Here is a 15,514-nt window from a genome sequence, read left to right on the forward strand (position 1 = left end):
CAGATGAAATCAGACTCTAGGCCATATTTGAATGTAAAGGTGAAGTTGCTAATTTTGTAATTATCAATCTTATAGGTAGTTTCTAAAATACATAATGAGAGACTATGATTTGCCTTTGAAAATGGGCTATAATGTTGGTAAAAAGAATGGGCTATAGGAAGAACACACATTAATTGAATTCAGACAGGTTATTCTAGGCTCAGAAATTACTGTTGGGTCTTAAGTTCCCTGGCACATTAAAAAAAAAAATGCTTTCATGGTTACTTGAACAAGCTGTATTGAAGAAACGTTTTCTCTCAGGCACGAAAAATGATTAAGGCTCATGGTGGGAATGTCTTCTCTCAGCCAGAGGGAGGAAGGGAAGTGTTGGGATTGTTCCATAGTGGGTATAGAGAGGTTCTCACATGGAGGCACCCCCAGTTCCCACGTCTGAGTGCATCTTGGCCTGGTACTCACATTAGAAAATCCTGGGAAATTCCTTTGTCAGGAAAAATTTACTATGACTGTTGAAATAAGCATTTGGCTAGGCGGTGGTGGCTCCCACCTTTAACCCTAGCTACTCAGGAGGCTGAGATCTGAGGTTAGTGGTTCAAAACTAAGCCTGGGCTAGAGAGTCAGTGAGACTCTTAGCTCCAATTAACCACCAGAAAACCAGAAGTGATGATAAAGCTCAAAGTGTTAACAGCACCCGACCCTGAGTTGAAGCCCCATGACTGACAAAAATAAAATAAATTTTAAAAATTCAGACTTTTTCTTTTCTTCCCCCCCCCCCCCCAATCCTGGGGCTTCAATTCAGGGCCTGAGCACTGTCCCTGGCTTCCTTTTACTCAAGGCTAGCACTAAACGACCTGAGCCACAGCGCCACTTCCAGCTTTTTCTGTTTATGCGGTGCTGAGGAATGGAACCAAGGGCTTCATGCATGCTAGGCAAGCACTCTAACACTAAGCCACATTCCCAGCCCCCAGACTTTTTCCTTTGTTGTCTAGTATGTTCGTTTATTTGTCTTTGGGAGGGTAAGGAAGGCACAGAAAGAGAGGGAAAAGCGTGAACAAATGCAGCAGTAGTACTCATTGGACACTATAGTAGTACTCATTGGATACTGTTGAAAAAGAGTTATACAACTTTTGGTAGGGATGGGAGGGAGAAATTGGAAGAGAGTGAGGGAAGGGGTGAAAAGAAAACTCATTACTGATCTATGTAACTGTAACCCCTTCTGTATGTCACCTTTATACAAAAAAGTTAAAAAAAAAAGCACTGCATTTCCATGAGTTTATGATATCATGAACTATAAATGTTCTATTTCATTATAACATTGTGAAAAGAGCATATCTTAGATTATGTGTATTTTGACTACCCTGAGATGTGTCCTGATTTCAGAAATGTTTACACGGAGTAATTATCTTTTGTTTTTGTTGGTTTTCGGGCTTGAACTCCAGGCTTGAACTGTCCTGGAGCTTTTCTGCTCAAGGCTAGTGATCACTTTGAGCTACAGCTCCACTTCAGGTTTTTGGATAGTTAAATTAAGATAAGAGGGGCTGGGGATATAGCCTAGTGGCAAGAGTGCCTGCCTCGGATACACGAGGCCCTAGGTTCGATTCCCCAGCACCACATATACAGAAAACAGCCAGAAGCGGCGCTGTGGCTCAAGTGGCAGAGTGCTAGCCTTGAGCGGGAAGAAGCCAGGGACAGTGCTCAGGCCCTGAGTCCAAGGCCCAGGACTGGCCAAGAAAAAAAAAAAATTAAGATAAGAGTCTCATGGGCTCTCCTATTCAGGCTGGCTTTGAACCATAATCCTAAGATCTTAACCTTGCAAGCAGCTAGGATTATTGGTGCTCAACTGAAAGTTATGTTTTAGACACAGAGATGGTAGTGTTATCTTTTATAGCTACATTAAGTACTATATTTTCCTAAACTTAGATTCTGAGAAACTCATTGTGCTAATAATGGAACTCATTAAAAAGTTGAATTCTGTGAAGTTTATCAAAAAACATGTTTTGGGATTTAGAGAATGCTTGATGCATTGTGTTTTGTGCTAATTTTTCATTAGTAAAGAAATAACCAAATCGATGTTTCTATTCACAAGTAGTTTTTTTTCTGTAACACTCACTGTTCTTCACTCTCAATGTTCATAAATGAAAGAAGAAATAATTATGTCCATTCGTAGTTTGGATGGACTGAGTGGATGTAGAATTCCCATATATTGTGGTTATATTTTGGCTACATTCACACAGCTGTACATTATTATGTGCTTGAATAGTTAGAATGAACCAGTGCATCTTCTGTAGGATTAAATGTGACATTTTTATGGACTTTATAGATTAACAGGGATAAGTATATTTACCGTTATAAACTGGTTAGGTGTCAAGGTCTAGAATAAAGGAAACAAAGCAATCAGTTATGATTCGGCATTTTAACTTTTTCCTGTTTTATAATTTTATACTAGCTTGGTAAGTGGAAAGAATGCCTTTGGGGACTCTGTATTTTCTAAAATCCTATAATTAAGATTCATATTTACTGATAATGTTAAATACTTTCCTCTGCCTCTTTTCTAAACTCATCTCTGGAAGCATGTAGTCTATACTTCTCTCTCTCTCTTTTTAAATTGTTTTCATTTTTGAGACAAGGTCTCTCCAGCTCAATATCCCAGGCAAATTCTCAATTTTCCCATCTCCTGAGAGCTTGGCTATCAGGCGTGTGTCATACCTTACCTCTAGTTCACATTTTCGTTTGTGGGCTCCAACCATAGAAGGGACTTCTTGTGAAGATTATTGAGCCTAGATTTTAAGTTACTAGGTTGGAAAAATTCTGTTTTTTAAAGCAAGTTTTATGAAACAAAGCTTTAGTAGTACTGTAACTTGCAATTTCAATAGAAGTAGCATTTAAAACATTCAAAATTAATAAGCTCTATTGTACACTTTTCTTTTGGGGGTTTTAAGTCAATCTCATATGTAGTTATCACTATATCAACAAAAATTTGTCAAAAGCAAAATATAAACCTAGTTTATTACATGATCGTAACCTTAAAAATCATTTCAAAGGCTTCTGGGACAAGTTATATTTCAGTAAGAATTTATTCTTTGTTAGGTTCTGGTACCTCATTCTTTTATATTTTATTTGTTCTATTTTGCTGGTTCTGAGGCTTGAACCGTGGGCCTGGGCACATCCCTGTGCTCCTTTTTCTCAAGGTTAGCACGCTCATCACCTGAGACACTTGTGCCACTTAGGGCTTTTTCTGATCTAAGTGGAGATAAGAGTCTCACAGACTTTCTTGCCCCGGCTGGCTTCAAAAGATGATCCTCAGACCTGAGCCTCCTGCCTAGCTAGGGTTACAGGCACCAGCCACTGGCACCTGTGGTGGCTCATTCCTTACCATCCTAACCCAGGAGTGTGAGATCTGAGGTTGAAATGTAAAGCCAATATGGGGCTGAAGAGTCTGTGCTACTCTTCTCTCCAACTAACCAGCGAAAAGGCTGGACTGGAAATATGGCTCAGGTGGTAAAGTGTCAGTCACGAAAACGTTGAGTGAGAGTGTGAGGCCCTGAGTTCAAGCACTGGTATCAGCACACACACACACACACACACACATCCTACATTAATGACAAATGTAGGTACAACATTGTAGGGGTACAATAGACTTTATATCGTTTTCATTTGTATTCTAGAAGATGGAAAGTAAGGCTCAAGGATTCTGATTACTCAAAAAAAAAAAAAATCACAGCAGCAGTTCCCCAGTCTTTGATTTCAAATTAAATGTTTTCTACCAGTTGCTGTTTATATAATCACAGAATGTTTCAGGGCATAAGTAGTTGTGTTTTCTAAAGGCATATGAATTTTGTACATTCTGTTGTTCAAATCAGATAAAATACCAATAATGGTTTGTAAAGACAGTTATTAATTATTAGTTATCAAATTCTTCAGTTTAAATCTAGAAGATTTTCAAGTTTTTATTTGTATTATTTTTTTTTTTTGCCTGTATTAGGGGTTGAACTCCAGGCTTCACACTCTTGCTTGGCTTTTTTACTCAAGGCTAGTACTCTACCCCTTTAGCCAAAGCTCCACTTAGGATTTTTTTTTTTTTTTTTTTTTTTGCTGGTTAGCTGGAGATAAGAATCTCATGGGCCCTCCCTCCTTTCCTTTTTTTTTTTTTTTTTTCCCGTTGGTTGTGGGGCTTGAACTCAAAGCCTGGGTGCTGTCCCTGAACCTCTTTCTGCTCAAGGCTAGTGCTCTACTACTTGAGCCACAGCGCCACTTCTGGTTTTTGAGTGGTTAATTGGAGATAAGAGTCTCATGGAGACTGTTCTGGTCAGGCTGGCTTCAATCCTCAGATCTCAGCTTCCTGACTAGCTGGGATTACAAGCGCAAGCCACTGGTGCCCGCTGTCATGGAATTGTCTGCACTGGCTTATTTTATTTTTTTCTCTTCTTGCACTGGCTGATTTTAAACCTTGGTTTTCAGATCTTAGTCTCCTGGGTAGTTAGGATTACAGATATGAGCCACCAGTGCCCAGCTCACCTAACTTCTTATTTTTTTTTTAGTTTATTTTTTTATTATTTATTTATTTATTTATTTATTTAGGCCAGTCCTGGGGCTTGGACTCAGGGCCTGAGCACTGTCCCTGGCTTCTTTTTGCTCAAGGCTAGCACTCTGCCACTTGAGTCACAGCGCCACTTCTGGCCGTTTTCTGTATACGTGGTGCTGGGGAATTGAACCCAGGGCTTCATGTATACAAGGCAAGCACTCTTGCCACTAGGCCATATCCCCAGCCCGCCTAACTTCTTATTAATACATATTTCATTAGCACCATTATTTGTACAGGATTTCATTGTGACCTTTCCAAACATAAATACTTTCTTAAAAGAAGTTTTATGTATAATTACCTGATTTGGAAAAGGAAAAGGAATTGGAATCTATGCAAAGAAAAAAAGGGAATTGTAAATAAAATACATTATGAACATTTCCTTTTAGCTTTTGTTTTTTGTCTTCATTTCCTTGTCCTTCCACCCATCCATGTATATATATATATATATATATATATATATATATGCATCCATACACATTGTGTGTATTGAGCAGTTTGTGTCTAGGCCTAGGGATAGCAGTAAACACGACATTATCCCTAGGAAGCTCAGGATTCTGTCGTGTTTGTTTGTTTGTTTTTAAAGAAATATGGTTATGTTGCTGGATTCATGAAACCCAGTATTCTGTTTTGTGTCCTTGTTGATGATTACTGCAAGTCCACATTTCTCTACAGTTGGGTTCAGTCTTTGCCTGCTTTTAAATACCATTCTGCCATCTAGTGGTAGGAAGTTTCCATTTCAAATGTCCCTGACACTATCACAGTTGCATAATTTTAAATATATGGCAGTAGAGAACTTTATCATTTTCCCTTTAATTTGTTGACATAGTTGACAATATAATTCTATTCCTTAACATTGAGCCATTATGGTAATAATTCCTACTTAAACCCCTCTTCCCCCAAACAGCAGGCACACACCCACAAACAGCATGAACGCAAATGATGTTAATTAAGGTGGCTGAATTCTAATGGTCAACCAAGACGTTAGGGATTTGTGCAAACTTAAAACAAATCTTACTAAATTTCAGCCAAAAAAAAGCCAAAGAAAAAGAAAACAATGCACCTCAACCCCACCTATAACCAAAATAATCAGTACTTAATTACAAATGCAAGAACCTAGAAATTAAGTGGCTAGGATTTGATATGTGAAACCACTAAAGGGAAAGAAATATTCTATTGAGGGTAATTTCAGTGGCCAATTTCCAAAGACTACTCACAAGTGGGGAACATTTGGAACTATGTGGTGAGGTATTTATTACACTGAGACATAAAGTGAAATGAATACAAAATCATGTGTGTAAGAATACATAGGAGTCTGACAAGAACTGTAGCAGGATGCTACTGCAGAACATGAGTATATTTTTGGAAACATCACTTCTTAAATACTGTCCAAATTCATTATGGTGTTGCACCGCTGTGTTCACCTCAGTGTGGTGGCCATATTTCCCCTAGTCCCATGCGACGCACATTCCTCTACCTTCTCCTCCTCCCCAGCCTGGCTCAAGTATGCCTGCTTTGTGAAGTCTGCCCACAGCCTAACTAGCCTTGTATTTTTGCATTTGTAGCACTTAAGCTACATTGCATTTCATTTGTGATTCTTCCTCAGCAGATTATGAACTTACCTGATGCCATTTGTATTTTTGACACCAGTGAGCCGATTACATCTTACAGACAGTGAACATTGACTGAAGATGTCCTCTCCTACAGGATTGAAGGGAACTCCCATGTATTTAATATTGTTCTGGAGTTTATTGAAAAAGCTATCAGGAACAGCAGTCCTTTCACTGTCTTTTGAGAAAAAGTTCATAGAAATATGGGAAAACTTGCTTTTTGAAACTAGAAAGCAGTAATGTAATTTGTTAGAAGCAGAAGAATGAATATCTGAGGAGGAGGTTAGTACTCTTTGTAATGCCAAAGGTCAAAGTGATCAGCTTGGGGCAAGTTGATTATACTGACCCAAGATAGTCATCTAATGAGGCCTGGGAGGAGGTTACTGATGATTTGAGGGCACATTTGCTACTCCTGGTCGCACACCCCACAAGCTGTGCCAGTAGAAGAATGTAACAGCCAAAACCTTTCCTTCTAAAGCCTCATATTTCTGTATGATCAATCTGTATATGATCAATTTCACGGCCATGACCCAAATGATTTTGAGATTGCCCAAACCCATGCTTACCAGCTGTGGTGCCTGGGGAAATGAGAACGGAGGGAAAAATGGTGGTACTTGTTGTGGGTAAAAGTTAAATCTCTATGAGAAGAAAAGTAATGTCAGTCATTTTGGACAGTTACAAACCTATAAAATGACAAATATCTTTTAAAAGTATAACTAGACATGTACCTGCTCACTGGAACTTCCTCCAGATAGATTCACCTTGCAAAATGATAAAGCAATAAGGTAAGCAGCATGTGGTAGCACATAAATTACTAAAAAGAGCTTTGGACTGAGGAATCGATAAAAAACAAAAACAAAAACAAAAAAACACTGATTGAGCATGACCTAGCACCACCTCCAAAATAAAACCAAAATAAAAAGGTTCAATAGGGAGAAGTTGAGTTCATTTTGTCCAATAATTTAAAACACGAAATCCCTTTTGCTTTTAAACTTTTATCCAAAGAATGCATTTATTTATATTAAGATTATTTTTTGCATGCCTTAAAAATGCTTGAAATGTGCTTCATTTAGTTTCCACTACAAGTTCAAAGTATAGGAAGTATATAGGAGGGTGAACTTAAACTTTGTATCCTCAAACACCAATTTTGCAAGATTCCTTATTCCCTCAGGAGTTCCTTTGTCACAGAACATGCAGAGGAGATGGTGGCCTACATATTCAGGCTACAACCCATTACATAGATAGGACTTACAGGTTTTTAAAAAATTATTATTTTTGGTCATGGAGCGTGAACTCTGGGCCTGGGTGCTGTCCCTGAGCTCTTCAGCTCAAGGCTAGAGCTCTACCACTTTGAGCCACAGAGCCACTTCCATTTTTCTGGCTTTGAATCTCATGATCCTCAGATCCCAGCCTTCTGAGTAGCTAGGATTATGTGAGGAGGATGTATAGGTTTTTTTTTTTTTTTTTTTTTTTTTTTTGGCCAGTCCTGGGCCTTGGACTCAGGGCCTGAGCACTGTCCCTGGCTTCTTCCCGCTCAAGGCTAGCACTCTGCCACTTGAGCCACAGCGCCGCTTCTGGCCGTTTTCTGTATATGTGGTGCTGGGGAATCGAACCTAGGGCCTCGTGTATCCGAGGCAGGCACTCTTGCCACTAGGCTATATCCCCAGCCCCAATGTATAGGTTTTCTCCATACAGATGTGGAAGGTGTGGCTAGAGTCCATGCACAGCAAAAGGTCTGTTAAGGCGAAGTTAATGGTTTTCTAGGACTGCAATGTTGCACATATTTTAAGATGTTATTGTAAAAACACATTATTGTATATGACAAAAAAAGAAAATGCTACTCATAAATTGACACTTTAGTGGGAAGATTACCAGAGATGGTGAAGGAGGGTACACATGGTCAAATTACATTATGTGCGTGTGTGAAAATGGGATGAGGCTTGTTGAGATTAGTTTGGGAAGGGGATAAGAGGGATGACAGAAAAGATGAGAAGGTGAGTTTGACCAAGGTACATTGTGAACATGTATGTACATGTAGAAATCAAACACCTTTCTAACAAACCAATTGGTACTAATAAAAATGAGGGTTAAAAATAGAGGCTTTATCTCATGTCTGTGAGATGCATCTCAATTTCCAAGACACTAAGCTATGAGAGACGGCATCTTAGAATTAATGAAGTATATGTACTACTAAGAATAATCTTAAAGGAATAGGAAATGTGACTTGTTTGATGATTTAGATAATTAAAAATACTTGTCAAGCTGGGGGTAGATATAGCTCAGTGAAAAGTGCTTGCTGAACATATACAAAGTCCTGGGCTTGATCCCTAGCACCACAAAAAGCCACAACAGACCAACAACAATACTGGTATCATTGGCAAAACAAAGTTTGTGATCTAAAGAAACAAATTAGGTTTGTTACCCAGAGGATGGGTTTTACATTTGCCTAGCAAGTATGAGGCCAAGTTCAAACCCTAGTATTGAAAACAAAATGCATTGAGAACATTCAGCTATTTCATTCCTAATTGTTTTCTCAGAAGAAAAGTAAGCATATATCAATGCACAAAAACAGGCACAGAAATCTTTCTAGAAGTTTTGATTCTTTTTTCTTTTTGGGGGGCCTATTGGATAGATTTTAACTCAAGGCACACCTGACTGGCATTCTACCCATTGAGCCATGCCTCCAGCTCAGCCTTTTGCTGATATATTAGACATGGAAACTTGCAGACTTTTCTGCTCACATTGGTTTGGTTCAATCCTTCAGATCTCAGCCTCCTGAGTAGATAGGATTAGAGGTGTGAGCCACCAGTGCCCAGCTAGAATTGTTACCCAAATGTGGTTTTCCAAACCTAGATTTTTGAAGACTTCTCCATGTAGAATCTTTTCAGGATTCATCTGTATAGTGGACTGTATTCAGACAGAAGCCTTTACATACATCATAATGTAACCAGTGGAGGTAGCCTTAAATATTGCTTTCTATAAAATCAGATGCAAAAGGGGATAATTGCTTCATGTCAGAGCACCTCTGCATGGTGCTGGTGGCTCACACCTGCCCATTTTCCTGAGAAACTTGCAGTCTGAGACCAGCTGGGACAAGAAGTTCTCCAGACCCCCTTTAAGCCAAAAGCAGAGTGTGCTTCTGTGACTTCAGCTGTGCTGGAGACAGAGACCAAGAGAACCACAGGTCCCAGACAGGGTAAGACAAAATTAAGAAAAATAAGTAGTTGGGCAGAATGACGTTTGTCTGTTATCCAGCTATGGCAGGAAGTATAAATCCAAGGACTGTGGTCTAGGCAAAAAATGAGATCCTAGATCAAATATAACCAGAGCAAAAAGATCTGGGAGAATATGGCTGAAATGGTAGAACACCTGGCAAGCAAGTGCCAAACCCTGAGCTCAAGTTCTAGTACTGCCAACAAGAGTGAGGAGAGAGGAGAAAGCAGAGAACTGGAGTCACATGAACTTCTTCAGCGGTGTAATTTAGACTTGGGCCTTGTTTTATAGTGCTGAGGCTTCTAAGAATTTCCTGTTTCAGTTAGGAATTTTAAGTGCTTTTGAAGTGTTCATTTACTTATAATCACCTTCGCATCGTTCCAAGATCATTTTTATAACTCATTCCATAGACCAGGAAAGCACGGGTTAGCTTCTTGCTTACGGCCACTCAGCTAGCACATGGTAACACAGAGCTGGGATTGGAACCCGGCAAGGCCTTGGGACAGAGGAAGGGTGTGAGTGTCTGGTCCTATGACTTTCCTGTGTAGTGAAAGAAAGGGGAGGAGATGCTTTCTAGCTCAGAACCCCCCAAGTCTGAACCTGAGTGAGGAGAAGGTACTCACAGGGATGGGCAAGGCAGCAGAAGTGCACAAAAGGCCGGCCAGGATAAGCAGTTCCATGATGAGGGAGAGCCTGGAATTGAAGGGGGAGGAGATCACGGCTACTTTTTTTGTTTCTGAGTTTTGTTTCCATTGTCAACTGTTAAGATCAGTCAGGCTGACTTCTGACTCCAGGCAGGTGTGTAAGGTTAGAAGAGCATGTCAAAAAACTTTCAATGCCTTTTGACAGGACAGGACACTGATGGGCTCAGAATATTCCACTCTTCCTTACACTTTTCAGCCCCTGAAGTTATTTGAGTTTGTGCTCTCGGTACACAAATCTAACTTCATGTTGTGATGAAACGCCTACCCATCATCACTAGCTAAAATGAAAGGACAACTGTATGTAAAACACATATTCATAGAGAGCTTAAGACTTATCAGTCCTCCTAGAGGTATGGATGTTGTGGGAACAGTACCATTTCTTAGCCAGAATATAAGCACAATATGAGTGAATTCAATAAAGTAATTCAACATGGCCTTTACCAGTCTGTTGATTCTGAAAGTAAACCTTCATGTGTTTCACAAGTTACATTTAATTTAAACTGAGTGCCAGTGGCTCATGCCTGTAATCCTAGCTACTCAGGAGGCTGAGATATGAGGATTATGGTTCAAAGCCAGGCCAAGCAGAAATGTCTCCAAGAGACTGTTATCTCTAATAAACCACACAAAAACCAGAAGTGGCGCTGTGCTTAAAGTGGTAGAGTGGTAACTTTGAGAAAACAAAACAAAACAAAACAACAACAAAAAAAAAACACTTAGGGACAGCTCCTGTGCCTTGAGTTCAAGCCCCACAGTTGCAAAAAAAGAAAAAAAATACACTTAATTTAAGTGAACTTACTCTGTGAATTTGACCAAATCACTGTAATGTTTGATTTTTGGAGAAAAACTACTTTATATTCTTTCTCTCCTTCCTTCCTTCCTTCCTTCCTTCCTTCTTTCCTTCCTTCCTTCCTTCCTTCCTTCCTTCCTTCTTTCCTTCCTTCCTTCCTTCTTTCCTTCCTTCCTTCTTTCCTTCTTTCCTTTCTTTTGTTCTTTCTTTTTTTGTGCCAGTCCTAGGGCTTGAACTGAGGGCCAGGGCACTGTCCCTGAGCTATTCTCCTTCTCTTCAAATGTAGCACTAGAGCCACAGCTCCACTTCTGGCTCTTCTGGTGGTTAATTGAAAATAGGAGTCTCACGGACTTACCTACCTGAGCTGGCTTTGAATTGTGATCCTCAGATCTCAGCCTCTTGAGTAGCTAGGGTTAGAGGCATGAACCACCAGCACCTAGCTCATAAACTTAATTAGACTTGTCCGAATGTTTGAGGCAAGTTATACTTACTTGCATATAAATTATTCTTCAGCTAGTTTGTATTTAAAACTCAATTTTTATCTCAGTGCTACATTGGTTTGACTGAATTTAGACTATTAGTCCCACTCTCTTTATTTTCTGTGTCTTTCTTTCATATTGTTCTTCCTTCTGGATTCAACCCCTTGAAATAACTATTTCCTTTCATCAGTGGATTTGATAGAAATCATCAAACTACCCAACACAAGAATATCTCACACCATTTTATCTCGAATCAGTAGAAATTATATCTTAGTTACCTTTGCTTCAAATGGCTCCCAGAGCAGCAGATTCGGGAAGCAGTGTGAACTCCTAGACTTCCTGGGCACATCTAGTATTTAAGCTCTATTACTAATGCCGTAATGGTCACAGGCAGCATGAGTCACAATATTCACAACGAAGTGGAATAGGTTCCTGACCAGGATCTCTAACTTCTAAAATATCTCCATTACATAGAGCTAGGCTCAAAGACTGGTTACTGAGAAAACAACTGTCTCTCCTTGGTTGGGGTCAGTGTAAATCTTCATCACAACCAACCAATAATTAAAAATGGTAATCATCAAGAACATTAAAAGTGCTCCTATAATGTGTCATTTTGGATTAAACATAAAATCTTAACTGATAAAGAAATTTGAGTCAAAAGTTTCTATTGTTACCTATTTTTATGTCAAGAGGAAAACCATCTTCAAATTAAAAAAAAAGTGGAATAAATGTTTAGATGATGTCCTCAGCATTAAATCATTTTTCATTAAAACCATTGAGCATTCAAATGTTTGAACATTTTAAAAGTTGCCCAAGAGTGAAAAATAAGTTAGGTGAAAGTAATACTTCTAAGTACTGTTTTTAATTATAAAACATGGTTTCTAAGACTTGATTTCTAAAACTTGGCTTTTAGTTAGTTAATATATTTCAATTTGCATGTACAAAACATTCTAAAATTTGGGATAATTTTAAGTTATTTCTACATTGGAAAATAGTAGCAAATAATTAGATTTTGAATAATCAAATAGAAGATAATTATTTGAAAAGGACATAGTTTAATGTGGTTCTGGGTCAAATGAGTGACTTACTGAGTTAAGAAAAGATATAAAAATAATTGAAGGTTGTGGAAAGAATAAAGGAAGCAGGTAGCAGACATAAACAAGTGATGGAATTTGTATATATGTAAATATATAATTTCAGATAGGACAAAATGTTTGAAACCCCTTTTTCAAATATTATAAGATCAATGACAATTTCTTTTTTGATTCTATTTTTTTTTTTTTTTTTGGCCAGTCCTGGGCCTTGGACTCAGGGCCTGAGCACTGTCCCTGGCTTCTTCCCGCTCAAGGCTAGCACTCTGCCACTTGAGCCACAGCGCCGCTTCTGGCCATTTTCTGTATATGTGGTGCTGGGGAATCGAACCTAGGGCCTCGTGTATCCGAGGCAGGCACTCTTGCCACTAGGCTATATCCCCAGCCCCCTTGATTCTATTTTTTTGTTGTGAGGCTTGAACTCAGGGCTTGGATGTCATCCCTGAGCTTTTCTGCTCATAGCTAGTGCTCTAGCACTTCGAGCCACAGAGCCACTTCTGGTTTTCTGGTGGTTAATTGGAGGTAAGAGTCTCAGGGACTCTTCTTGCCAGAACTAGCTTCAAACTGTGATCCTCAGATCTCAGCCTCCTGAGTAGCTAGGATTACAGGTATGAGCCACTAGAGCCTGTCTGACAATTTCTTTGTTCCAGACCTTAGAATACTGAAAACTACATGGTATTATTTATATTTTTGTGATCTGATTTTTAACCTAATAGTCACCAAAGAAGAGCTCAAATCGGGACATACTTTCTGTGACACACTTGGGGTTATTATTCACCTGTCTGTTTACCTTTACATTAGTTTCGTGTGTGTGTGTGTGTGTGTGTGTGTGTGTGTGTGTGTGTACAGATAATTAGACTGGACTCTTCTGTCCAGGTTGGATCAGAGCTGTAATCCTCAGATGTCAGCCTCCTGAGTAGTGAGGATTACAGAAATGAGCCAGTGGCACCCAGCTATATTATCTTTATTTTGAGACAATGAAACTGTGGACATTTTGCAGAGCTTCTGGCTCCAAATACTAAAGCACAAATGTAAAAAGATACAATTAAGTGGATTGAGCAATGCTATGATCATCCACATTTTAAACTGAATTTGGTTAAAAAGCACTTGAATTCAATTTCTCAACCTTTAACTCATACCATAATGGAGAGCGTCCATGAGCAGCTACTATTTTATAACTGAGCCATTCTTAACCATGGAGAATGTGTCTTACTTTTCTTTCCTTTTCTGGTGCTGGTACTAGGGCTTGAACTCAGGGCCTTGGCACTCTTGCTTAATTTGCCCATCATTAATGTTCTACCACTTGAGCCATAGCTCTATTTCTGGCTTTTTGCTAGTTAATTAGAGATGAATCTTTGGCTCTGTTTTCCCAGAAGGTTGGTTTCACACCATGATCCTCAAATCTTGGCCTCTTGAATAGCTGGGATTTCAGGAGGATTTCAGTTGCCACTGGCAACTGGCATGTCTTGTACTTTTTGTCCAGTTTCACTCACTTTATTTTCAAGTAGTAAGGTCTAGGATGCACAATTATAATTTTCTATGAAGTATACTCTTTGGTTTGGGCTTTGACACTGGATTGTCAAAAAACTTGAAAAGGCCTTTAGAATTTTATAGACTCTTTATTACGTTATTAAGATATTGATTGTGATACATATTAAGCATAAAACACCATGTTCTGTCTTCTTGACGTATATGTGATGGACAATATGAACACATAATATTTTTCAAGTTTTATAATTAGTAATTACCTTAAAAGTTAATGCCCCAAGTGAAATTACTGTGAGTCAAACTCTTGTTCTAAAATAGTGTGCATTTCTTCTATGTGCATTGCCTTTACTTCATTTTATGGTTTTATTTCTTAGGGTAATGTTGCATGCTTGGCGCATATACTTAATTATCAAGCAATTGCTCTCATTGTCTTCTCTTACATGCAAACAGTTTGCTAACTATAAATCTACTCGTCCGGCTGCATGTATTTCAGACATGCTTAAACAAGAGGAGGATGTTGGAAGGCTTGAGTTCTTTCAAATCTGAATTCAAAACAAGAGGTTTTCATCTATGTCTTCTGTAAAAACAAAAACAAAACAAAAGACTTTTAGAACGTTGTTAGAGAAGTAGCAGAAACAATCAGTGTCATAGCTAGGGGAATGCCTAGAAATATGATGCTCAGTCCCAGTATAACATCGACATCACATAGAAAAATGTGAAAATGTATTTTCTTTCTTTCATATTTTTACTCTTTTACGAGCGCATATTAATTGTACAAAACAATGGGTGTCATGACATGTTCATACACAATGTACTTTGATTATACTCACCCCATTTCTTTCTCTTGTCCCCCATCCACCAGTGGTCCCCAACCTCTTCCCCTGGAGTTCCCCTACTACTTTCATGTCTTTCTTTCTTTTTTTTTTTTTCTTTCTTTTTTTTTGGCCAGTCCTGGGCCTTGGACTCAGAGCCTGAGCACTGTCCCTGGCTTCCTTTTGCTCAAGGCTAGCACTCTGCCACTTGAGCCACAGCGCCACTTCTGGCCATTTTCTGTATATGTGGTGCTGGGGAATCGAACCCAGGGCCTCATGTATACGAGGCAAGCTCTCTTGCCACTAGGCCATATCCCCAGCCCCTTTCATGTCTTTCTTAAAAGATTCCACATATGAAACAAAAGATGCACTGCTGCTCCTTCTAACTCTGACTTATTTTAGCTTAACACGCTGATGTCCAGTTCTATCCATATTCCTGAAAATGATATTATTTTGTTCTTCTTTATGGCTAAATAAAAAGCCCATTGTGTAGATATGCCACATACATATACATACATGCAATTTGCATAATTTAGTTTTCTGAAGGGCTTATATTGTGATATTTCCATACATGCTTATTATAATGTACTGTGAGGGGGTGGGGTGGGGGTGTGTATGTGCTGGAACTGGAGCTTGAACTCAGAGCCTGGGTGGTATCCCTTAGCTTCTTCGCTCACCGCTGGAAACTACCACTTGAGCCACACAACTCCACTCCCGGCTTTCCCCTAGTTTATGTACCCAGGAGTGGCAAACA

The 15,514-nt window shown here is 39.1% G+C and overlaps 1 protein-coding gene across 1 annotated transcript in view; it reads right to left on the reverse strand.

Annotated features, from left to right (window-relative positions):
• Positions 1-14,059: 14,059 nt before the first annotated feature.
• Positions 14,060-15,514, reverse strand: part of Sparcl1 (SPARC like 1) — a 37,186-nt gene continuing 35,731 nt past the window's right edge. The window contains exon 11 of the mRNA XM_048364263.1: positions 14,060-14,525. Within this exon, the coding sequence (XP_048220220.1) occupies positions 14,497-14,525 (29 nt within the window). The 3' untranslated portion in view covers positions 14,060-14,496. The remainder of the gene's footprint in view (positions 14,526-15,514) is intronic.

The sequence above is a fragment of the Perognathus longimembris genome, chromosome 16, assembly GCF_023159225.1.
Source record: "Perognathus longimembris pacificus isolate PPM17 chromosome 16, ASM2315922v1, whole genome shotgun sequence".
Classification (NCBI taxonomy): Eukaryota; Metazoa; Chordata; class Mammalia; order Rodentia; family Heteromyidae; genus Perognathus; species Perognathus longimembris.